This window comes from Gobio gobio (genome assembly GCF_949357685.1).
Source record: "Gobio gobio genome assembly, chromosome: 7".
Taxonomy (NCBI): Eukaryota; Metazoa; Chordata; class Actinopteri; order Cypriniformes; family Gobionidae; genus Gobio; species Gobio gobio.
The window spans coordinates 37,189,532-37,205,410 of NC_137103.1; the positions used below are offsets into that span (position 1 = coordinate 37,189,532).

General features: G+C 42.6%; 2 protein-coding genes across 4 annotated transcripts in view; one reads left to right on the forward strand and one right to left on the reverse strand.

Annotated features, from left to right (window-relative positions):
• The window catches only part of piga (phosphatidylinositol glycan anchor biosynthesis, class A), an 882,343-nt gene that overhangs the window by 67,617 nt on the left and 798,847 nt on the right, over positions 1-15,879 (reverse strand). The window lies entirely within an intron of this gene.
• acp6 (acid phosphatase 6, lysophosphatidic) overlaps positions 5,641-15,879 on the forward strand; it is a 72,862-nt gene continuing 62,623 nt past the window's right edge. The window contains exons 1-3 of one of the 3 annotated variants that reach the window (XM_079822253.1): positions 5,641-5,705; positions 6,541-6,709; positions 6,896-7,024. In XM_079822253.1, the coding sequence (XP_079678379.1) occupies positions 6,548-6,709; positions 6,896-7,024 (291 nt within the window). In that variant the 5' untranslated portion in view covers positions 5,641-5,705; positions 6,541-6,547. Of the gene's footprint in view, positions 5,976-6,540; positions 6,710-6,895; positions 7,025-15,879 lie in introns of all 3 variants that reach the window. The other 2 variants (XM_079822255.1, XM_079822254.1) reach the window with 2 other exon arrangements.

Here is a 15,879-nt window from a genome sequence, read left to right on the forward strand (position 1 = left end):
CAGGGATTCAAATATGTATGAATTATTAACATATGAGAGTTATTTGTTACATTAATGAGGCTAGATAAAATATCAAAACAGAGGAACTCTCCAATGATTTTGATATTTAACAGTAAATATTGAGGATTTTGGTATTATGTAACGGAGGCCAGCTAGTGAGAGCTGTTCAGCTAAAACCTCATTCCCGATATCCAGAGGTGCATTAGCGACTGATGTGTGACATTATTAACCTTAATGCCAAAATACTCAATATTGACTGCTATATATACCCCACCCCCAGGCCTGTTTCCAAGGCACTTACCTATATATATATATATATGTATGAAAGTGCCTTGGAAACAGGCCTGGTTCTAGTGGGGGCATTTCAAAAACTTTGTGAGGTCGTGGGGCAGCATTATTTTGTAGTGTTGGTTGGCCCACTTTTAGTTTAAAAGTATACGTTCCTACTATAAGATAAGTGTAACTGTAGTAAACAACTAGGTTTCTCATTTGTACTGCATCTGTACTACAAGTGAACTTATAAGTATACTAGTAGTTTTACTAGTACTATTTTAATACAAGTAGTATTTTTTTAGTTTATGAAAGTACAGTTTGAAGTGTACTCTCAGTAAAATACTACAAGTATACTTGTAAGTTTTCTTTGAGTGAACATAACATTATATTTATAGTTTATTAGGGGCCAAGCACCGAAGGTGCGGAGCCCCTCTTGAAATCGTTAGATTTCTTATTATTATTCCGCCATTGGAGTCTATGGCAGCCCATAGAACCGTTTGCGGGAAAGTTTGGCACACTGATAGAGGTCAGAACTAATAGTAACCACACCAATTTTGGAGTATCTAAAACAATCCCTCTAGCGCCACCACCTGTCCAAAGTTTGACTCATATTTTTGCTAATAACTTTTGAACCATAAGGGCTAGAAACAAAATTGTTCCTCTGATTCCTTGGCTCAAGCCAATTCGATTGCACCCTATGACGTCATTTTCCGTCATAATAATTAATTTTTTTTTTTACCAGATCATCTCCAGGCATGTTGACAAAAAGTTATGGAATTCAAGTTGATTTGTCAAATCGTTTTCGATAAACGCGCAAAAATAGTGCAAAAGTACACTTAAGGCTATATCTCCGCAACGCTTTATTGTATTCAAACCAAACTTGGTACATGTCATCACAAGCATGACCTGAGGCAATATGCAGCGTTTCGGCGCAGCGCCACCTACTGCTCAGGAGATACAAAAAATTGCTATTTTTGCTTACAACTTCTGAACCGTTTGTCCAAAACTTTAACCATATCGGCCATTTTGACTGTCGGCCATTTTGGATTATGTGCTAAAAGCTCTATTTTATGAACACATGAACGGATTGTTACGAAACTCTGTATGGGTCATCAGCACGATGCCCTGAAGTAGCCTGAGAAGTTTCGAAACAGCGCCACCTAGTGGATAATTGTTTTTTTCAAACGCTTATAACTTTAGGTGGGGTTGACTTATTTTCATTGAACCAACTTTTTTGGTGTCCTGAATCCTTGCCGAGTCCAACGATACCAGACTTGCCAGGTTTCGGCATATGGTTTGTGCAGCGTGGTAATTTAGCGCTTTAAAACATTAGCTGATATCTTCGAAACGGCTAGTCCGATCGAGACGAAACCAGCATCAGAAAATCAGAAAATATGCAAATGCCCAAATGTCAAAATATTGATAGTAAGGGGTAGTAAAATCCATTCAACGTCAGGTGTCAGTAATTTTTTATGTGTTTTTACATAAATGTCTATAACTCCAAAACAAAATGAGATATTTTTACCAAAATTGACACACACACATGTATGGGCTCACTCTGAAGACACATAAAAAATTTGTCATTTGTGCCTCTTGGTGGTGCTATAATAGAACAAAACATGAAATTCCCATAGACTACAATGCATTTTTCAGCCTTTTTGCCTAGAATCATCTTAAAATGTGTTTAATTGCTCATTGCTGCAGTTGGTCTGACACTCCCAGCCATGTTGGCATGTCTTTTCTTCTTATTTGCACTTGGCCCCGGTATTGCTGCTTGCTGCTATATTTTATATATTATTTTTGCACTTTCAGTATAGCCTACTACTGTTATTCTATGTTCAAATGTAGCCTATATATATATATATATTTTAGACTTGAAATAATACTTTAACTAATTGTAAAAACATTTTATTTTAGCTTCAGGCATCCTTTTTTATCCACACTTAAATTTTATAAAGAAAGGCAACATTTTAAACCAAAAGTTGAAAAAAGCGCATTTTTGTCAAAGACTACGCCTTGATCAGATTCAGAACGATGATCAAAACACAGCTACATTTACATTTACGCATTTGGCAGACGCTTTTATCCAATACAACTTACATTAAGGTACACATTTTACATTTTGTCAATTCTTGCTTTCCCTGGGAATCAAACCCATGACCTTGGCATTGCTAGCATCATGCTCTACTGTTTGAGCTATAGGAAAGCCTAAGTAGATCGAGCTGAAGTAGATCGAGTCCATCAACACCTCCAAAGCTTCATCCGTTGTTTCCTCTTCATGAGTTCGACATTTCATTTGGTAACATTAGGCAGTTTTGATTTACATGCTGTTTAATGTTTGATGATCGCGTGAGCAATCTATCACTTGTTTCAACTTCTTCTCCTGTATTTTGATCCGGAGATTCTGTACTAGAAGATGTGTCATAGCATAATGGTGGGGAAAGAAAGAGTAAAGATATGCAGAATTAGGAACATGTCTGTTTTATATCAATATTATAATCAATATTTTCAAACAATGTAAATTTAATAAGACTGTAAAACTATGTTAAAAATAAGTATATGTAATAGGCTACTCAATCAAAAGATTGAACACAATTACAGTATACCTTGAATACTTAATTATACTTTTAAGTATATCTTGATCAAAAGATTAAGTTTAGGCCACATACACTTAGACTTTTCTGTCAGTATAAGTCAAGTATAGTTAAGTGCAATTTTAATTATATTTCTGAGAAGTATATAAAACGTAGACTGAAAGTCTTATTTTTAGTTTAAAAGAATTATACTAATAGAACACTTGAATAAACTTATTTTTCGTAAGGGATGTTCTGTACCTGGAGGATTTTTCTGAAGAACTGTGGACATAACAGGACTACCGGTATTCAGGACAAGCATGGGACTTATCATAAAAGCAAATCATAAAAACAGTTGTGGATCATCCAGGTAATGACACACAGTAGACCTACTGATAATCAATTAAGTTTATGTAAACGCTTGAACTGCTTCATTTGTGTAAATGCAGATATTATTATATCTTGTGGATTATGTAAACATCTGTTTTAATAAAACATTTTTGTTGCAGTGCTAAATAAAAAAAGAACATGAACTATGATATGGTAATATATGATCTCTCTTTCATTGATATTTTGCAGATTCTGCAAGGCTACTACAACAGAGCATAACTGAGCAAAAATTCCATATTTTACTATAGTTATATTTTAAAAGTTTTTAAGTTATTTATTTTCGTGATTTTTCATGGCCTGGAACACATATTTAGTAGAAATACTAGATGTTATGTAACTATTTTAACCTTGTAATTATCAGTCGGTCTCTTGGCCACTTTGGCATTGCATATTTTAAGAACATTTTGAGTTATTATGAAATAAGCATGATGTAAAAAGATGGGTATTTTGTGTCAAATGTGTTTATTTCTATTTTCTCGTCTCTGGAAGATATGGAAGACAAAGAAAAAGATGATACGTGCAGTACATATCCGGTAAAACATCTCAAAGCGAATCCATTGCCGGTTTAATAGCCGAACTAATAGATAACAGTGAATGTGTATATCAGTAAGTGTCTGTGAATGAATAAATAAAGCCATGAATAAAGCCATGCTATTTATTTAGCTTTAAGTGACTTGCAGTAAACCATTTAAAGGGAACACCATCAGATTAAACTGGTGTAATGGGGAGTCCCTATGCAGCAGTACAAACAGGCAGGTCAATCACCAGCAATAACATCCAAGGCCAGACAAAGACGTGGTCACAGGCACAGGGTCAAGGCAGGCAGCAAACAATCACAAGATTAATCCAGGCAAAAAGGGTAAATACAAAGGCAGGCAGCAAGAATTAAAACAGGACAAACAGTCTGAGGTCAAAACACTAGCAGGGCAAAACAATGATCAGTGCTCAGTAATGTCAACTGGGGGAAAACAAGAGTTCACAATGAGTGAAAGTGTGTGTGCAGCTTAAATAGTCCAGGTAATGAGGTGAAGGTGTGAAATCAAGGCTTGTGTGCAGCAGTTCAGGATCAGTTGCAGACCACCATGGTGTGTGACAATTCCACACATTTTATTTAGTGAATCAGTAGTCAATATTGTTTGTTTTGCAGACAAAGTTTATTAATTATTTTGTTCTCATTTCATAATACAGTGGACTGGTGCGTTGATTGTAGCTGCTGTTGCAGTTTCACTTCAGTATTGTTGCCTTTTTTTCTGCACAGAAGATACAAGGCTATGTGTGATCATTTATAATTTAGAGGGCTTTCACCACTATGTTTATACTTGTTTAATAAGCATAATATAGACAGATAGCTTGTAGATATTGTGTAACAAAATGTGAAATATACTGTTCTCATAATGCCTTATATTTTGAGACTTTTTTGAGACAGACGTTCCACCAACTTTTAACATTTCATTTTCTAGGAGAAGAGCAAACCGAAGGTCCTAAATAAACTGTAATCTCGCGTCCTATGTGTGTATATATATATATATATATATATATATATATATATATATATATATATATATATATATATATATATATATATATATATATATATATATATATATATATATATATGTATGTATAGCTGTGACGTATTTAATCTGGTTTATTTGTTTGTCCTTTTGGCTAGTAGAAGTTCTGAATGGCTGGTAACTTAAATATTTAGAAGCCAAATTGGCCGGTGAGTGAAAAAGTTAATTTCAAACCCTGATTGCAATATTAAAACCATGGCATCATTTCAGTCATTTTTCAATTGTCCAGATTTTGTTATTTTTTTGCAGTATGCTTTGTTCAAATGTATATATTATTTTGAAGTGAAACAGATGGTTACTATGTTATACCTGTAACATTGGTTAGTTCTAAAATGTTGCTGCATGTTTGCAGGAAATTATATCTATAGCATTTGGGTTCACAGGTTATAATTTACTCACTCTAGGTGTAAGTGCCCACGGGCAACAAAGAGTCTTAATGGGTGTCGTGATGGGTGTCCCTTTTTTGCCGCACTGAAGGTGGCAAACATAGATATCCATATATCTATGGTGGCAACTCCCACAGCCTACCGTGTCTGTGTAATAATTTACGTCCTTAATGTATATAGGCTAGTTGTGTTAAACCCATTTTATACACTGTCCCCAAAAAGTATTTAGACACTAGATAGATTCTATTTGTTAGGCTACGGTTTATGTTATGTCATTCTGCATTACGCCAGTAAACAAGTTATACATGGACGAGAATGGGAAATGTAGTTTTACAACATTGTGTTTCCGCTATTTCTCAGAATTAATAGGTAGTCTATAAAACTGCATATCCCAGAATACACCACACCGTCAGGTGGTGTAATGCAGTGTTGCCAGATTGGGCAATTGTGTTCAATTTGAGCACATTGCAAAGGTTACCCCAGTAGTGGGAAACGGGCACTCGTACAAGGTAAGCAATGACGTACATCCGAATGAACGAGGCAGTGGGAATGGGAAGTTAGCGAGGGAAGGGCATAAAAAATGTACTTCACACGCAGCCCTCTGTCCTGCGCTCATCTCAAACGAGTCTATGATTTGGGCGGGTTTTTGAGAACGTTTGGTCTGGAAATAGTCGACTTGATCTGGCAACACTGGTGTAATGTTCAGTCTGCCTGAAACTGAAAGGAATGAGTGCAATTTAAAACCACTTGAATTAACTTGCCGGGTCTAAAACCTTCAGGTTGGTGATTTTTAAAAGGCTCTTTATCTGTTTTTATGTTTTTACTTTACTTAATACATTTAAACTAGTGCATGATATTTGACAGTTTGCAAGGGGGGACGAAACTTTCTAATTTGACAGGATATGACTGTGTGGATCATGTGTGTGTGTATATATATATATATATATATATATATATATATATATATATATATATATATATATATATATATATATATATATATATATATATATATATATTACACAAAAAAATAAATATATGTAAGCTACAGCTGTATAATGTAGCCTATATAATGTGTAATGTAAGACATCAACACATTTTTTATTTAAAATATATGTTTGATACATCATAAGTGGTCACCTTTCTTTTAGTTTTTAATCACATTTTAGGCTTAATTTTCTTCAGCTTTAAGTTAATTTCAAATGCTCCTGTGTTGTGACCAATGACTTGTAGAAACATTCCATTTAAAACTGTGTATTAATTAGAAAAGAATAGTAGAGTGCTGTTCAGTCTGGAGTAGCAACTTCTCAAACATTTCAAGTCAAGCATTCATGTTTCTTTCAGGTGCATCATGTGGGCACGTGTGGGTCTGATGAGTTCAGTTGCCCTTGGGTCAATGTTTTGGTTTCAAAAGAATAAGGCTGAACCCTCTCCATACAAGCTTAAATTAATTCAAGTTTTATTCAGACATGGGGCGAGGACGCCGCTGAAATCTATACCAGATGTGTTGGAGGTAAGAGAGCTTTTTTTGTCTGTGAAACTGAGGGTAAATTGTTTAAATGTCTTAAAATTATTTGTCAGCCTCAGTCTCAACAGTATGCTTTTTTACGTAGAGACAGTGGCACTGTCATATGTCTGTAATAGTCTACATGTTGATGCCAATTATATCCAGTGTGACACATGGTTTCTGCACCCCTAGGCACAATGGGTCCCTGAGCTACTTGAAGCGCCCGCTCACACAAAAATAGACTATATGGTTACAGACCTGCAGGGGGGACCCAGACCCCCAGCTCCTGTGGAGGACAGCTACAGGGCCAAAATATTGACTGTAAGTTTGTGTTTATGCATATGTGCCATCTTCTTAAAGGAACACGCCGACTTTTTGGGACTTTAGCTTATTCACCGTATCCCCCAGAGTTAGATAAATCCATACATACCATTTTCATCTCCGTGCATGCCATAACTCTGACGCACCCACTGCTAGCCTAGCTTAGCACAAAGACTGGAGGTAAACGGCTCCAGCTAGCCAACTGCTCAATAAGTGACAAAATAACGGCAACATTTTACTATTTACATCTTGTGATGTGTATAGTTACATCGTGTACGAAGAACGACGGAAAATGAAAAGTTGTTGTGATTTTCTTGGCCGATATGGCTGAAACTATACCCTCATTCCTGTGTAGTAAAAAGGAATTTTGAGCCGTTCTGTGGGTGCAGCGGCGCAATGATATTACGCAGTTTAAAGTGTTTACAGGGGTCATCAGATGCCCATTTTCCACAAGTTGGCATGATTCTTAAGGGAATTTCATGTGAAGTCTGTAACATACTCTGGATAAAATTCCTCAATATTTGTGTAAAACAACACCCTTTTTACCTCTTCAAAAACAGCTCTGTTCACAGCGACTCGTTTCAGTGCATGTCTCTTTAAATGATAATGAGTTACAGCTCACCCCACCCCTCTTCCGTGGGGCGTGCACTGCAGACATGTGGGCTGCATCCGAAACCTGGAAAATGCTGCCTTAGGAGGACACATTTCAAGGCAGGAAGGCACCAAGGCACGTCCGAATCTAATGTTAGCTTCACTTCCTGTCTCCAGAGATACCTTCATCTGATTGATTTTTGAAGGCAGCATGTATGTATCCTTCGCTACCTTTAATATCCCACAATCAAGTGCTTTCCATTCTGTGACAGTTGAGCTGGAAATAAAGATGCCGTCTGAAAGTTGCGTTTGCTGGTCAGTTTGTGTGTAAAAGTACGTTTTTTTTACCAAGATTTTCTACTTCTGGGGCCTCATTTATAAAACTTTGCGTAGGATTTGCGTCAGAAGTGGCGTACGGATGAAACAGGACGTGCGTACGCACAGAAATATTCGGATTTATAAAACCGTGCGCACGCACATCCTACGCAGTTTTCCCTTAATAAATCACAATCAATTCTAAATGTAGCGCAGCTTTTGCGGCTTCATGTCACGCCCATAGTTGACCATAAATAGTCCGTGAAACGCCCACAAGTTAATATTCATCGATTGCGAAATCATGGCAAATACAGAGAGGAAATCAAAAAAACGTAACTTCACTCAATGTGAAGTAGAAATTATCGTTGGCGAGGTGGAAAAGAGGAGAAAAATATTTTTTGGAGGGCACAGTGTGGGCATTACTAATGCCAAAAAGGCACTTGAGTGGCAAAAGGTTGCAGACGCCGTAAATGCTGTAGCCTCACAACCTCGGACCGTGGCCAAAAAAAAAAAAGAAATGGTCAGACATCAAAGTCGAGGCAAAAAAGCGTCTAGCGCTCCATCGCCAGAGTGTGTCTGCCACGGGAGGGGGAGAGGGGACACCGAAGCTGACCCCTCTTGATGAGAGACTGGCGGCAATTATTGGGGAATCCCTATTAATCCCTATCCCTATTATCTACATGGAAATGGGAAATAGTTCATTGCAAATGTAATTTCTTGCAGTTTTCTGAATGGTTGAGACATACGTCATATGTTATTTTATCGAAAATAAAACAAACTAAAGGCATTTGCATGAATACCATGATTCCGTAGCTGATGAAGAAATTTTTACTATGAAAACAACTTTCCCCAGTGGACAATTAATACATCTATTTATCTATATATCTCACTAATTATCTATCTATCTGTCTATCTAATTGCATCTATATCTGCTCCGCCAGACGGACACATTGACGAGAATATCAGTTTTGTACATTATTTCGTTCTGTTTGCCATATTTTTTATGAGGATGAATTGCATAACATGCCAATATTGTTGCAGAACATATTTCACTTTTTTTTTTTTTTTTTGCATTTCTGTTGTAATTTTCGTTTGATTTTGTTTGTTTTACACTGCAGAACGATCAAACGGGTGTTCGTGTAGGCTGTTAATTGTAATACTTGCTTTGTGAAGTCTTCAAGTTATTTATGAGAGGCAGTATTGCCATTTCTTTTTCACAACGGTCTACAGTTTCACACACTTTCACGTGTTTCTTCCATCTGCCGACGGTGTCGCCATTTCTCATTTCACCCGTTTTTGTGCGTACGCCTGGGTCAGAGCTTGCGTGAAGGACCGCACATTTTCCCGTCAATTTTGCTTTTTATAAATACCAATTATTGCGTAGAGAGTGGCATACGCCTTCTTTTGTGCGTACGCAACGTTTATAAATGAGGCCCCAGATGTCATTTCTACCGAGAATGACTAATGTAGTAGTTAAATATTTGTTTAGTTCTCACCAAAGCTCTCTCTATTTTGCTGTAGATCATTAAACGGTTACACTGCCCAAGAAGTCTGTCCGTAATTAGTTTCGTGAGGTGCCTTCATGCACAAACTCTGCCTGACAAGCCATTGTCTGATAAGGCAGTGAGGCAACTAGTCAGCTGCCTAGGTTTCGGACGCAGCCGTGAAGTGCTGCCTTGGTGGATTGTGTACATGTCAAGTCAACTTTATTTATATAGCGCTTTTTATGTCTGGCTAAGGGCAGAAATATGCTAATATGGGACAGTCCGTCAGCGGTTGTGGGTGGGGCATGAGCATGACATCATATTGCTCAGAAAGTTAAAACCGCTTGATTATTGAGTTTAGGCTTTTTGGGGATAAAAAAAGGAGTGAATAGATTTATCATTGTAGGTTGGTTGTGTGTAACAATTGATCCACTGGAGCAAGTTGTAGTGAACCCAAATGCCGTTTTATTAACAAACTAAATACAAGCTAAGCTTGACTTGAAATAAACAGAACTCTCACCAACAGTGGGTTACATATAACAAAGCTAGACAAAAGACACATGGCAAACATGAGGGCTTAAATACAGAGACTACTAATGACTAGACAAAGGACACCTGTCAACAATGATAAAGACAATAAACCAATGACAACATAGCACACGAGACTTGGGAAGCACAAGACATGATCACATGAGGGCAAGGAAGGCACATGACAAAAGGGAACACATGGCATACCAGGAAACATAAGATGCTTGTTCGACTTCATGCAGCGATGCACAGACCGATCTGACTTGAAGCAGTTAGAAATGTTGTCCAACTTGAGAAAGCGTTGACGCCACGTGACTGTGGCGCATGCCAAAGCAACGCAAGAGCGATTTCGAGAGCAGACGGCTGGTGCATCTTGCACAGCTTCTCCAGAGCGGCTGCATGCGTACTGATGACGATACAGCTGTTCCATGATTGGCCAGATTCACCGCACATTTTTTATAACAGTAAAACCTCTTTTCGTGTAGTACGTAGCGATGTCATATTGTGTCATGTTTATCAAAATAAAACTGATAAAAAAACGTAGACCTCACTTCATTGATAGTATAGGCTTGTGTTTAACTTTATTCTTGTACAAACAGACACCGTAGCAGTCCATAAAGTAGTATATGAAAATGTCTCTGAAACATCTGTGTATTTGACAAATATTGCATTTTTCACTTCCATCCATCCATTCATCCATCATCTTCCGCTTATCCGGGGGCAACGCGGGGGCAACCGTCTAAGCAGAGACGCCCAGACTTCCCTCTCTCTAGCCACTTCCTCTAGCTCTTCCGGGGGAACCCCGAGGCGTTCCCAGGCCAGCCGGGAGACATAGTCCCTCCAGCTTGTCCTAGGTCTTCCCCGGGGCCTCCTCCCGGTGGGACGTGCCTGGAACACCTCCCTGGGAAGGCGTCCAGGAGGCATCCGAAATAGATGCCCGAGCCACCTCAGCTGGTTCCTCTCGATGTGGAGGAGCAGCGGCTCTACTCCAAGTTCCTCCCGAGTGACCGAGCTCCTCACCCTATCTCTAAGGGAGCGCCCAGCCACCCTACGGAGAAAGCTAATTTCGGCCGCCTGTGTCCGGGATCTTGTCCTTTCCTGTCCTCATAGGTAGGGTAGGAACGTAGATTGACCGGTAAATCGAGAGCTTTGCCTTGCAGCTCAGCTCCTTCTTTACCACGACAGACCGGTACATCGACCGCATTACTGCAGAAGCTGCACCGATCCGTCTGTCAATCTCCCGTTCCATCCTTCCCTCACTCGTGAACAAGACCCCAAGATACCTGAACTCCTCCACTTGAGGCAGGAACTCTCCACCCACCTGAAGCGGGCAAGCCACCCTTTTCCGACTGAGAACCATGGCCTCGGACTTGGAGGTGCTGATTCTCATCCCAGCCGCTACACACTCGGCCGCAAACCGTCCCAGTGCACGCTGAAGGTCCTGGCTCGAGGAAGCCAACACGACAACATCATCCGCAAAAAGCAGTGACGAAATCGTGTGGTTCCCAAACCGGACACTCTCCGGCCCTTGGCTGCGCCTAGAAATTCTGTCCATAAAAATTATGAACAGAACCGGTGACAAAGGGCAGCCCTGCCGGAGTCCAACATGCACCGGGAACAAGTCTGACTTACTGCCGGCAATGCGGACCAAGCTCCTGCTCTGGTTGTACAGGGACTGAACAGCCCTAAGCAGGGGGCCGCCGACCCCATACTCCCAGAGCACCCTCCACAGAATGCCACGGGGAACACAGTCGAATGCCTTCTCCAAATCCACAAAACACATGTGGACTGGTTGGGCAAACTCCCATGAACCCCCCAGCACCCCGGAAAGGGTATAGAGCTGGTCCAGTGTTCCACGACCGGGACGAAAACCACACTGTTCCTCCTGAATCCGAGGTTCCACTATCGGCCGAATTCTCCTCTCCAGTACCCTGGCATAGACTTTCCCGGGGAGGCTGAGAAGTGTGATCCCCCTATAGTTGGAACACACTCTCCGGTCCCCCTTCTTGAAAAGAGGGACCACCACCCCGGTCTGCCAGTCCAGAGGTACTGTTCCCGACCGCCATGCGATGTTGCAGAGGCGTGTGAGCCAAGACAGCCCCACAACATCCAGAGACTTGAGGTACTCAGGGCGGATCTCATCCAACCCCGGTGCCTTGCCACCGAGGAGCTTTTTAACCACCTCGATGACTTCAGCCCGGGTGATGGACGAGCCCACCTCTGAGTCCCCAGCCACTGCTTCCTCAACAGAAGACATGTCGGTGGGATTGAGGAGATCCTCGAAGTATTCCTTCCACCGCCCAACGATATCCCCAGTTGAGGTCAACAGGTGCCCATCTCCACTGTAAACAGTGTTGGTAGGGCACTGCTTCCCCCTCCTGAGGCGTCGAACGGTTTGCCAGAATCTCTTCGAGGCCGACCGATAGTCTTTCTCCATTGCCAAACTCCTCCCAGGCCCGATTTTTTTGCCTCCACAACTACCCGGGCTGCAGTCCGCTTGGCCTGCCGGTACCGGTCAGCTGCCTCCGGAGTCCCACAAGCCATCCAGGCCCGATAGGACTCCTTCTTCAGCTTGACGGCATCCCTTACTTCGGGTGTCCACCACCGGGTTCGGGGATTGCCGCCTCGACAGGCACCGGAGACCTTACGGCCACAGCTCCGAGCGGCCGCAGCGACAATGGAGGTGGAGAACATGGTCCACTCTGACTCAATATCTCCAGACTCCCTCGGGATCCGGTCGAAGTTCTGCCGGAGGTGGGAGTTGAAGATCTCTCTGACAGGGGGCTCGGCCAAACGTTCCCAACAGACCCTCACAGTACGTTTGGGTCTGCCGGGTCTGTCCAGCTTCCTCCGCCGCCATCGGATCCAACTCACCACCAGGTGGTGATCAGTTGACAGCTCCGCCCCTCTCTTCACCCGAGTGTCCAAGACATATGGCCGAAGGTCTGATGACACGACCACAAAGTCGATCATCGACCTCCGGCCTAGGGTGTCCTGGTGCCACGTGCACTGATGGACACCCTTATGCTTGAACATGGTGTTCGTTATGGACAAACCGTGGCTAGCACAGAAATCCAATAACAGAACACCGCTCGGGTTCAGATCAGGGGGGCCGTTCCTCCCAATCACGCCCCTCCAGGTGTCACTGTCACTGCCCACGTGGGCGTTGAAGTCCCCCAGTAGAACGACGGAGGGCTCCAGTCGGAGCACTTTCCAGCACCCCTCCCAGAGACTCCAAGAGGGCCGGGTACTCCGCACTGCCATTTGGGCCGTAGGCACAAACGACAGTGAGAGACCTATCCCCGACTTGAAGGCGCAGGGAAGCGACACTCTCGTTCACCGGGGTGAACTCCAACACATGGCGGCTGAGCTGGGGGGCTATAAGCAAACCCACTCCAGCCCTCTGCCTCTCACCATGGGCAACTCCAGAGTGGTAGAGAGTCCAGCCTCTCTCGAGAAGTGTGGTTCCAGAGCCCAGCTGTGCGTGGAGGTGAGCCCGACTATCTCTAGTCGGTACCTCTCGACCTCCCGCACAAGCTCAGGCTCCTTCCCCGCCAACGAGGTGACATTCCACGTCCCTAAAGCCAGATTCCGTGTCCAGAGATCGGGTCGTCGGGGGCCTCGCCCTCGACTGCTGCCCGATTCACAATGCACCGGCCCCTTACGCTCCCTCCTGCAGGTGGGGAGCCCACACGAGGGCGGCCCCACGTCACTCCTTCGGGCTGAGCCCGGCCGGACCCCATGGGGGGAGGCCCGGCCACCAGGCGCTCGCATACGAGCCCCAACCCCGGGCCTGGCTCCAGGGTGCGGCCCCGGCTGCGCCATGCTGGGCGACGTCACGGTCCTTGGTGTGGTTGTGGTCATAAGGGTTTGTGAACTGTTCTTGGTCTGGCCCGTCACCAAGGACCTGTTTGCCTTGGGAGACCCTACCAGGGGCATATAGCCCCAGACAACATAGCTCCCAGGATCATTCGGGTACTCAAACCTCTCCACCACGATAAGGTGACAGTTCAAGGAGAGGATTTTTCACTTCATCTGTGATAAAGTATGCAAACTCTCGCGTCAACTCTCGCCAAACGGTTCCATCCAGCCGCAGCCGATGTCGAACACACTTAAGGTGTGTAAGCTTAGTAAGCTTAGTCACATATAAGCCTACACTATCAATGAAGTGGGGTCTACGTTTTTTATCAGTTTTATTTTGATAAACTTGACAATATAACATTGCGACTACATGAAAAGAGGTTTTACTGTTATAAAAAACTGATTTGTGAGCATTAGTGGAATAGCCTAGAAATCTAGACTCACCCTAGCGGCAGCAAATCTAATTTGCAGCCAGGGTAGTCTAGCAACTCTCCGTTGGCTTACGAGCTGGAAAAACCAAACTCTGGTCAGGCCAATCACATCGTGTATAGAGTCGGTGGGTGGGCTTAAAATAATGACGGCAGAGTTGCCGCGGTTCCGCGTGCTACTTGTAAACAAAGAAGCTGGCGAACAGCGGTCTTTCGAATCGGCTTTGGCCGCGACTCTGGAAGACTTGGAGTCAAGCTTTTCTTTGAGAAAAGAACAAACAACGGCACTGGTTGGTTGTAGCGCTATCCTATTACGTGCAGAGGGAATTTGAAAGACAACTGTTTATCCCGCCCCTCGGATTGAGCCCTGCCAACGGTGTGTTCCCAGACCCAACATCTTGATGTGGGTCTGGCTTGTCAGGCTATTAGTGGAACTGAAGGTTTTAGAATAAACACAAAACACACATGATCGCTGTCATGCGGTGAATCCGGCCAATCGTGGAACAGCTGTGTTGTCATCAGCGCTCGTGCAGTCGCTCTGGAGAAGCTGCGCAGAATGCATCAGCCAGCTGCTCTCGAATCGCTCTCGCGGCACTTTGTTGACATAAGTCACAGTCACGTGGCGTCGGCGCTGCCTCAAGTCGGACAAAATGCACTACTTCAAGTCAGCCGTCGATCGGTCTGTGCTTCGCTACATGAAGTCGAACAAGCCTATGATCACATGAGGGCAAGGAAGTCACATGACAAAAGGGAACACATGGCAAACCAGGAAACATAAACGTGACATGAAACCAAACCAAAACAGTAGCGCTGCGTCCCAATTCGCATACTATCCGTACTAAATAGTATTCGAAAAAAGAATTAGTATGTCCCAAATCGTAGTGTGTTGAAAAGAGTATTCCATAGATTCCCGAATGGTCTACTATTTCCGGTCATAATTCGAAGTGCAGATCGATGCGCACTCTAACGGCTGATATTCCCCACAACCCATTGCGAGATGGACGAGGATTCGATTAGAACTACAAACGCAGATAAAAAGTGTTAAAAAACTACAAACATGATGATTACGTGAGTCTGACGGTTAAGTAGAGAGGATTAGATAAAGGGGTTTGAGTAAGCAATTATCAATATTTAACCTGACAAAAAGATATTTATTCAATGTTAGCCACATTATATTTCACCTGCAGCAGCATTGTGGACTTTTGTAATGATAATGTTTGGCCATTAACTTTGCAAACACATGAGAGGGGTCTCTGCATTAAAGACCTACGAATGGCAGATCAACGTGCTTCTACATTTCTCTCCGATACGGTAGGAAATTAAATTGAATGTGGAGGATTTGAACTGTGACGATAATTGACAGGGAAGTTTAAACGTGACGGGCTGCACGTAACTAAGCAACAGAGTCCGTAATAGATGACGAAGTAGTATGTCCCAAAGCTTGCATACTCTTCTGCTACACACTCAAAAGTATGTACTTTTTCTTCACAAAAAGAGTACATACTTTTAGGATGTAGTATAAGTAGGCGAATTGGGACGTAGCATAGACATCACATTGTGTCCACACACTGCAAAGACACATTTATTAGAAAACGCCATATAAAAGTGAATTTTGCATCTGATGACCCCTTTAAAAAAAAACTATAAA